This window comes from Babylonia areolata, chromosome 23 (assembly GCF_041734735.1).
Source record: "Babylonia areolata isolate BAREFJ2019XMU chromosome 23, ASM4173473v1, whole genome shotgun sequence".
Classification (NCBI taxonomy): domain Eukaryota; kingdom Metazoa; phylum Mollusca; class Gastropoda; order Neogastropoda; family Buccinidae; genus Babylonia; species Babylonia areolata.
The window spans coordinates 15,223,134-15,233,071 of NC_134898.1; the positions used below are offsets into that span (position 1 = coordinate 15,223,134).

The 9,938-nt window shown below is 44.6% G+C and overlaps 1 protein-coding gene across 1 annotated transcript in view; it reads left to right on the forward strand.

The window, feature by feature from the left end:
* The first annotated feature begins 1,953 nt into the window (after positions 1 to 1,953).
* The window catches only part of LOC143298318 (uncharacterized), a 12,220-nt gene continuing 4,235 nt past the window's right edge, over positions 1,954 to 9,938 (forward strand). The window contains exons 1-3 of the mRNA XM_076611154.1: positions 1,954 to 2,085; positions 2,965 to 3,024; positions 6,910 to 6,979. Coding sequence (XP_076467269.1) covers positions 2,044 to 2,085; positions 2,965 to 3,024; positions 6,910 to 6,979 — 172 coding nt within the window. The 5' untranslated portion in view covers positions 1,954 to 2,043. The remainder of the gene's footprint in view (positions 2,086 to 2,964; positions 3,025 to 6,909; positions 6,980 to 9,938) is intronic.

Sequence of the window (9,938 nt, forward strand, 5' to 3'; positions counted from 1 at the left end):
GTCACCGTGATTCGAACCCGGGACCCTCAGATTGACAGTCCAACGCTTTAACCACTTGGCTATTGCGCCCGTCTTGGGGATTAAAAAAAAAACACATACTAAACTGAGTCACAAGAGCAGATTGGCATTATGGTTGAGGGAAAATTAGATTTATTGCATGCAGATTTATCGCATGCATATTTTTTCTGTATCTTTGCCGTCGAGGGGGACAGTGTTATCAGTATGATTCACATGCTTGGAGCTTTAAAACAACAACAACAACAAAAACAAACAAACGAAAAAAAAAAAAAAAAAAAAAAAAAAAAAAAAAAAAAAGAATTTTGCCCGCAGTCTTAGTTTTAACGTGAGGTATCATTAAATGTCGAATATCAGAAGACGAGGGGCACTATAGTTATGAATAGTTCAGATAGGCACAAATATTGGAACAGATTGCTTGAAGTCTGTTCAGTCACAAACAGGCGTCCAGTGGTTAGATTGAAGTGATGAGAAACGTGAAATCATCTGCAAATGAGTCTGTCAGCTTTACTCTGGATTCTTCAAGTCTTACAAATATTTGAGAAGCCCCGTCAAAAGGATTATAGAAGTTCATTCTTCAGAGAACAAACACTGGTGTTTCATTGCATTGATAGAAAGATGTTGACAGATGGAACTGCTCCTGTGCAATTCATGATAAGCATCTCTACAGATGTTTGAAAAGTGCTATTTGAAGGAATGATGCTCATTAACTCTCTCCATACGAACGGCGAAAGAGACGACGTCAACAGCGTTTCTCCCCAATTACCACCATCAAAATATTACAAGCGGAAGGCTCTTACACTGAAGAGGTGAATGTTGACAAAGAATACCACAATTCTGACGACGTAAGCTAAAGGTTGGATCATTCAGACACCCATTGGACATCCGAGGGGTCTGTGTAGAGAAGAGAGGACTGGCCGTACTGAGTGAGTTAAGAATAACACCAAGGCTGCGAATGGAAGACAAAAATAAAACATGCGTGTCATTAAGCAGAATAGGTTCATGAACACGATGTTGAAAAAAAGAAAAGAAGACAATGCCAGCATCAGTTCAGACTGACAGTCGTTTAAGCGCAGCTAATTGAGAGTCACCCAGTCCTATATTTCCAGGATGCACTCTCCTGTCTGAGAAACCAGTGTGTCAATTCAAGAGATCAATTGATAAAACAGCGTTATAAGCAAAGCTTTCATACAACATCCAATGAAAAGTGATGACATCTGACAAAGGCCACATTCAGCACGAAAAGAACTGGACGCTTGACAGACCCCTGTGGAACACCATGCTTCGAGGATGACGCATCAGTGAATCTACCATTCACGTGCATTTTCTGTTTCTGATTCAGTCAGCTCAGCATAAGCTAGTCTGACAATAAGTGACTACTGTTACGAGACTGGGGAAACAATAGAATACTGTACAGTGCCCGCTTAAACACAACGTTGTCAGGAAGCACAGGCTGTTTTAAAATAAGATAATAAAAAAAAGAACGCACATGTGTGTGTGTGTGTGTGTGTGTGTGTGTGTGTGTGTGTGTGTGTGTGTGTGTGTGTGTGTGTGTGTGTGTGTGTGTGTGTGTGTGTGTGCGTGTCTGTATGTGTGTGAGCGCGCGAGCGCGCGCGTGTGTGTGTGTGTTTATAATCATTCGTTTATCCTTCAGTTTAATGTCGATTTCCCGTGATTGATCAGATGGGAACAGGTGTGTGTGTGTGTGTGTGTGTGTGTGTGTGTGTGTGTGTGTGTGTGTGTGTGTGTGTGTGTGTGTGTGTGTGTGTGTGTGTGTGTGTGTGTGTGTGTGTGTGTGTGTGTGTGTGTGTGTGTGTGTGTGTGTGTGTGTGTGTGTGTGTTTGTGTAGGGCTGGGTACATGTGTGTTTTATCGTACGTGGGGGAAGGATAAGGGTAGTAGTGGTTGAGCTGAGCTTGGGACAGTATATAAGAGAACACTGAAAGTGAACTGTTTCAGACACACCCTGTGGCTGCAGAGAACTGAAAAGTGAAGGGCCGAGAGAGTGACTGAACGACTGGAAGTCATCATGGGCCTTCGAATTCTGATTTCCGCAGTCCTTCTCTCCTGGGTAAGAACAAACAGATTGATCCAAATCATGCCATTCATAGCCAAGCAGACCGTAAAGGGACCGTTTCAATGAGTGTTGACTACCTTTCAGTTCTTGAAAGTTGTCAGAGAGAAATTTAAATAATGTTACAAGTTATAAATAGGTTGATATAAAATAAAACCACGGTCTCGTTCATTCTACGGGAATTCAGTTTATATATATATATATATATATATATATATATATATATATATATATATATATATATATCCGGTGTCAAGAGATAGATCTTGAAACAAGGACTTCATCAAGCTAGTTTTAGTAAAAAAAAATGTTCTGCCTGATATCCTGCAGATCGCAGCAGTTGATCAGCTGATGTTTTAAACTGAAAGGCTGGTTGCACAGCACACACCACCTTTCAGGAGAAAAATGATAAACTTGTATCAGATGCAAAACGCCTAGATTAGAGAGATGGTGCAGTTTCAGAATGACCTGGCAAATGATTGGAAAGTGGTTTCCTCTGCTTTTTGTTTTACACCTGAATAGACCATGTATTTCTCTCCATGACTCTGCTTTCACACATTGTCGTTTATTTGCTTCGCTCACATCGCGCGCTCACACACATTGATTTCCTCGGCTTCATTGCCCATGCTTTCTGTTTGTTTGTGTGTGTTTTTTTTTTTTTTCCACGTTTGGTTGACACTTCGCTATTTTCTCTGCTTTCGTTATACAACCCCTTGACTGTTTTACCTCTGCTGTGATCCTCTGTGTGTGTGTGTGTGTGTGTGTGTGTGTGTGTGTGTGTGTGTGTGTGTGTGTCTGTGTGTGTGTGTGTCTGTGTGTGTTTGGGTTTGTGTGTCTGTCTGTTTTTGTGTGTGTACGTGTGTTTACTATGTACAGGTGACGATGCACATAAACGGTCAAATCGCTAAAATACGCATCACCACATGTAATGAAACGGTAAGGTTCTCTCTGTCTCTCTCTCTGTGTCTCTCTCTGTCTCTCTGTCTGTCTGTCTGCCTGTCTGTCTGTCTGTCTGTCTGTCTCTCTCTCTCTCTCTCTCTCTCTCTCTCTCTCTCTCTCTCTCTCTCTCTCTCTCTCTCTCTCTCTCTCTCTCTCTCTCTCCCATCAGGACACTGGAGAGAAGACACCGGACTACCATCTACCGCCTTCGCACAGGACACTGCGGCCTCCGAGCACACCCGAAGAGGATTGGAGTGGCAGCCACATCCCTATGTGATTGCGGCCAGGCTGACCAGACCCCATCCCATATTCTCCAAGACTGCCCCCTGTATGAGGAGATGCGGCAGCAGTCCTGGCCTGGGGGTGCTGACCTCAACACCAAGTTCTGGGGGACGGCAGCCGATCTTCACCAGACGTCCGAGTTTGTGGCATCCCTCGGACTTCGACCCTGACTGCGTAGCTGTCGAACGCAAAGAAGAAGAGGAGGAGAAGTGTACAGTGATAAAAAAGCAAAACAAAACAAAACAAAACTGACTGAAGATAGATGCAAACTGAAATATTAGCTGTAGCTCCGGATGGTAAAAATAGTTAAGTAAATGAATAACGAGAAGTAGAAGTGAAAGTATCCAAATATAAACAGAACACTTTCTCTCTCCCTCTCTCTCTCTCTCTCTCTCTCTCTCTCTCTCTCTCTCTCTCTCTCTCTATATATATATATATATATATATATATATATATATATATATATGTGTGTGTGTGTGTGTGTGTGTCTGTGTCTGTGTCTGTGTCTGTGTGTGTGATGGAGTCTACCATCGGACCGACGGATGAGTAGGCAAGCAGGCTTATCTTTCGGTGTGTGTCTCATTCGAAGAGGCCGATTCTGGATGTGCAGTACTTCCCACAGGTGTTGCAAGGGAAAACGTCTCCAGAAGTTGAGCCCTGCTTCCTTTGCTCACGCTTCTCCTTAATGGCCATCGTTCTCTTGTTTTCAAACGTCTTTATGCCACTAGATCACAACATCTTCCAGCGAGCGTGGTGAAGGGCATCAGTTTCCAAGGAAGCAATGTCTATGTCACAGACTTGCGCTTGCAGGGTCTTCCAAGTTTGCGGTGGCCTTCCTTCAGCTGGCCATACAATAGCATCTTCGGGATCCTGCTGTCTCTCATGCGGACATCGTGTCCTGTCCAGCGTAGCTGGCACTGGATAAGCAGGCTTTCGATGCTGGGAAGGCCACTCCTCTCTAGGACCTGGAGGTTGGAGACCCTGTCTTGCCACTTTATGTCGAGGATCTTTCGTAGGCATGTCTAGTGAAATTGCTCAAGTTGTTGAATGTGACCGCGATACGTCATCCATGTTTCACAGCAGTACAACAAGGTGGTCAGCACAACAGCTCTGTAGGTTTTGATTTTGGTGCTGAGCCTGACGCCTTTGTTGTTCCACAGCCTGTTCAAAGGCGGAGCTGGCCTTGGCGATGCGTTGCGTCACTTCCGCATCAAGGGCTCCGTTGCTGCATAGGGTGATGCCCAGATAGCAAAACTTGTCGACTGACTTGATCTCTGTGTCATCGATCCTGATTGCAGGTGGGGTGCCGGGGGGGTATGGGTGGGGGGGGGGGGCGGGGGCACTGGCGTTCTGTGAGCTAGCTGGTTGGTACATGGACTCGGTCTTGCTGAGGCTGATAGTGAGTCCAAAGCACCTGCAGGAGGTTGAGAACATGTCCATAATGAACTGCATGTCCTCATGGGTGTTTGCAGCAAGCGCGCAGTCATCAGCGAAGAGGAACTCTCTCAACAGTGCCTCAAACACCCTGGAACTGGCATGGAGTTGCCGCAAGTTGAAAAGTTTGCCATTTGTGCAAAACTGAATGTAGATGCCCCGGTCACAGTCTTGGAAGGCGTCAATCAGCATGGCAGAGAAGAGAATGGATAACATTGTGGGTGCTAGGACGCAGCTCTGCTTCACTCCATTTACCACAGGGAATGGATCTGACATGTCAGTATTTTCATGTATTCTCGCTTGCATGCCATCATGGAATGACGCAATCAGCTGGATTAGGCTCTCTGGGCAGCCGAACTTTAGGAGGATCTTCCACAGACCACGGCGGTTCACCGTGTCGAAGGCCTTAGTCAGGTCTACAAAGACCGTATGGAGCTCCTTGTTCTGCTCACGGCACTTCTCTTGCATCTGGCGTATGGCAAACACCATGTCACATGTTCCCCTGCCTGAGCAGAAGCCGCACTGTGCTTCAGGGATGACTGTGTTGGAGACATGGTCAACCAGTCTGTTTAGTATGATGCAGGCGAAGATCTTGCCAGCGATGCAGAGGAGAGAGATTCCACGGTGGTTATCGCAGGATGTTTTATCTCCCTTCCGTTTGTAAATGTGAACAATTGAAGCATCCTTGAAATCCTGGGGGACCTCCCCTCTCTACCAGATAGACTGGAACAGGGCGGTCAGCTTGTCTGTCAGCACCTCGCCTCCATACTTGTAGATGTCGGCCTGGATTCCATCCGCTCCTGGTGCTTTTCCTGACATTGTAAGTTTCAGGGCCTTCTGGGTCTCGGCCTTGATGGGATGGGCAGCTAGCAAGTCATTGACTGGTAGCTGTGGGAAGGCTGCAATTACCTCGTCAGATACGGATGAGTCCCTGTTGAGGAGGGTGTTGAAGTGCTCTTCTACATCAGTCGATGCTGGAATTTGTTGGAGTGCTGCTTGGATTTGCTGCTGCAGCACATCCTTGGTGATAGGGAGGCGGTGGATGTTCAGCTTCCTAGGGGGTTTCTGCCTGGCTGGTTGGAGCTTGCGTGCAAGTCTGATGTTTATCTTGCTGCATACCAGGCGATGGTCCGACCAACAGACTGCTCCTCTCATGCAGCGTGTAATGGAAACATCACATCTGTCCCTCTGCCGAACAGTAACATAGTCCAGCATGCGCCACTGCTTGGAGCGGAGGTGCATCCATGTGTTCTTGTATTTGTCCGCTTGTTGGAAGAGGGTGTTGGTGATGATCAGTCCATGCTGCGTGCAGAGCGAGAGCAAAAGCAGTCCGTTGGAGTTGCACTTGCCAGTGCCGTACTGTCCTAGGACTTTTGGCCACGAGGAGAAGTCCACGCCGACGCGGGCATTGAAATCCCCAAGGATGATCAGCCGGTCCTTTCTGTCAACCGCTGAAATGGTGCAGCTGAGCTCTTCGTAGAAAGCTTCTTTGATGTCATCAGTGTTGGTCATCGTCGGGGCATAGCAGCTGATGACTGTGGAGAAGCGATCCTCAGACAGCTTCAGACGCAGGGTCATCAGCCTATCGTTTATCCCACGTGGAAGGCTGTCAAGCTCTCGTGCAAGTTTGGTTTGTATGGCAAAGCCCACGCCTGAGGATCTTGGGGTGCCATCTGGCTTCCCAGTGCAGTAGAAGGTGTAGCCCCCTCCAACTTCCTCCAGCTGGGTTTCACCGGCAAACCTGGTTACACTCAGGGCTGCTATGTCCACCTGGTAGCGACCAAGCATTCTAGCAATGAGCGATGTGCGCTTTTCTGGTCTGTCATCTTGTATAGATATATAGATATGTGTTGGGTGTGTGGGTGTGCACGCGCGCACGCCTGTGTGTGCGAAACATGTGGAGGTGGAAAATGGTAGTAGGTGGGGGGGCGGGGGGGGGGGGGGGGTTCAGTGTGTCAGTACGAGAATGGCCACAGTTTGTTCCGTTCTGTTTTATACTCGTTTACTTCTTATTTCTGAATATCGATGTTTTTAAGTGTCAGTGTGTTTCTCTGAGCAAGGCGAGGTTGCCATTTATCTTCGTAGTGAACACTAATTGGTGAAGGAAAGCAATGAAAGAAAATGTATTTATCGTGATCTGTTTTTTTTTTTTTGTGTTTTAAACAGAGATGTCCCTCTAATCAAGAGTGTCGAATTGTCGTGGAGAGCAACGAGTTAATTGAACCAAGGTGTCTGGGTGAGTAGTTTATGAATGAGTGTGCGACACTTTGACATTTTATTGTCCTTACCTGTAAGGGTCTATTGATAGGGGGGTAACAGGACTTTTTTTGTTTAACAAGTACAGCAAAAACACCTGCAGGTTTCAAACACAATCTTTTCAAAGTAATGAAAAAGGAAAGTGAAATAAAGCAGCCAAACATTCAAACAAAAAGTATCAAAATTGAATAATATGGTCAGGCTTGACTATTCAGTCTCATAATGATATTAAATAGTTTACCAACATCTATTCTAGCATCAGAACACATGCAAATAGATATTACGCATGGGATATCATTCTCGTTATTTCTGGAATTGCTATGATAAGGCTATGCCATACCTAATTTAAAAAAATGCTACACCAACTATAGATGCACACAAAGTGCATGGCGTTTCTGTGGATGCTGCAGTTACAAACCATCTTTTATTTGCTTTGAAGCAAGAAGTCCTCAGTAGAAGTCTCACTAAAAAAAATATATATCTGTGCGCAAATGAAATCAATGCATTTGCAACTCTGTTAGGAAATGTTCTGCTGTCATACTTTCCCGGTTTCAAGTACATTGGAGATGGCTGCACTGCATTCAAGAATGGCAGATCGCATTTTCTCATTGTCAGTCCTGATGGAGCTGGAGCTGGTCGGATGGAGCCACGATCTCCAGCCTCACTCGTATCTGAGTTAAAATGCCCTTTTCATGAGAAGCGCTTTAGTTCTCAAGTTTACTATAAAATCTCCGGCTATTACATTGTTCAAAACGTTGCTGAGATGGCAGCACTGCAGTGTTCTGCGTTTCTCTTTCTGTCTTCTACAGAAGAAAGTTTCAACAGTATTCCAGGTCCAGCCCTCAGAGCAGCTCTGGGTGAAGATGTACACACAACTGGCCATTGTACACAGAGACAAGAATCCCAAACGGCCAACAAAACTGAGAGCACATGTGAAGGAACTGCGTGACGAACTGCAGAAGTTTTCATCTGAAAACATGACTTTTCTTTGTGAATTTCCTTTTTAACGGACTTGCCTGCTCTCAATCTCTTGAAGATGAAGTCAGTCCTTCATTCAGGATTCACAGATGTGTGTTTCCAACCTCCAGATACCAGAAATGAGTTATATAAGCAGACGTTGTTCACAGCAAAGATCTGTCAAGGAAGCGTACAATTCATGATATAAACGGGCAACGGCAATGTTCATGCTCCTTCAAGAATGTTTTCTTTGTGAAGACATTTCTAGCAAATTTCACAAGAAATCCATCATTGTTCTTGCAGGTGTGTTTGTTCAGTGTTTTCCAACAGGCATAGGGTGATGCGCACTTTTCACAGTGATAAGGCTTTCTTCCTGTGTGAGAGTTTGCATGAGATTGATATATTATACTGGCTTTAAATTAAGCATTGTGATAAACTGGATGTGATAGGATGTGGTGTTGCTTTTCCTAGACCATGTTCACTCTTCAGGTGAAGTCTCTACGATCCAAAAGACTTTTAAGTTTTGCCACAGACGAGGCACAGTTTGTTATTGACGTGGTTTAATTCTTTCTAGGCTGGTGTTGAGAACATTTGAGGTTACGGCGTTGAGGTCAGTGGCAATTCAGCGGACTCATTTGATGTACCTGGAGTGGATTTCACTTCCTCAGTGACACATCTATGTAGTCATCCAATATTACTGCTTATACGTCCATCTGGAGAAAGAACACATTCCATTCCCATTAGTGATGGTCGGTATATTTTTTTCTGGCTTCTGAGTGGGCGTCTACCTTCTTTATGTATCTCTGTGCCATAGTCTTTCAACAGCGAACAAGCAGCTCCGATATTTTTTGCGTTATTTCGATACGGCGTACATTCATTTTCTCCTTCAAGCTGATTTCGGAAAGAAATAGCAGTGCAACTAAGTCACCCAAGTCAACACAAAGCTGTAGAATAGATAAAAGAATATAGCTACGTCGTGGTTTTGATACGTTTATCAATTGTGCGCAACGCAGCGAAAATATCATGTTTTGGGTATCTGTTGTGAGTAGACAATGCTTTGGAAATGGAATATGAAAAAAAAAAAAAAAAACAACTGCCAGACAGTACTGAACACTGAACACTGAACACTTTAATGTCAATAGCTTTACAGCCCTAATGACATGGGGGTTCATAATACAAATAACAACATGCATCAATAGTAATAATATTGATGAAAACCAAAACCAAAACGAAATCAATCAATCTGTGCAACAAAGTGCAGTTCGACCATCCATTCAAAGTAATGGCATGTAGTGAGAAATAAAAACAAAAACATATATAAATGTATAACATAAATATTTTCCATATGAGAGTGACAGTACGTTGGTTGGTGAGAAGACGTCCTGACCACTGTGGACAAAAAAGGGAAAATGAGATGATAAAGTCACGTGACAAGATCAATCGGGCTCTTCAAGACCATTCTTCAGGGAACAGTGCAGCACCCCCCACGACCAATCCAGGTTTCGGGACTAGTGGCAGTGACAGTGACAGAGAATTGCGAATACAGTCTCTCAGTTGTGTGTGCAGTTTCATCAGTTTAATTGGACCGCGCACTTTTCGGCGCAAACATGTGATCTTACATTCATCCATCCATAAGTTCCTAGCTAATAAACACACAAATGCATATATGCATACTCTTTTTTCTTCGGGGTGGGGTCTGTGTGATTGGGGGGAGAATATGTTGTTGGAAGACAAGAACAGTTTTTTGGTAATAATATAAATTGCTTTTTTTTTTCAATATTACAGTCCGCGACTGCTAGCGTCTTTATTACGAATGCCAGTGAGAGAATGTAGTCTTACTTCCTGATTACAATGGAAGCATCTGAGCAAAACAGTTACTACAGGGTGTTCTCTGGTGTGCCAGTGGTGATGGTATCGACTGCAGTGCTAAGACTGCAGCAGACGAACGCGTTAGTGTATATGGGGTTTGTTAGCCCACGCTT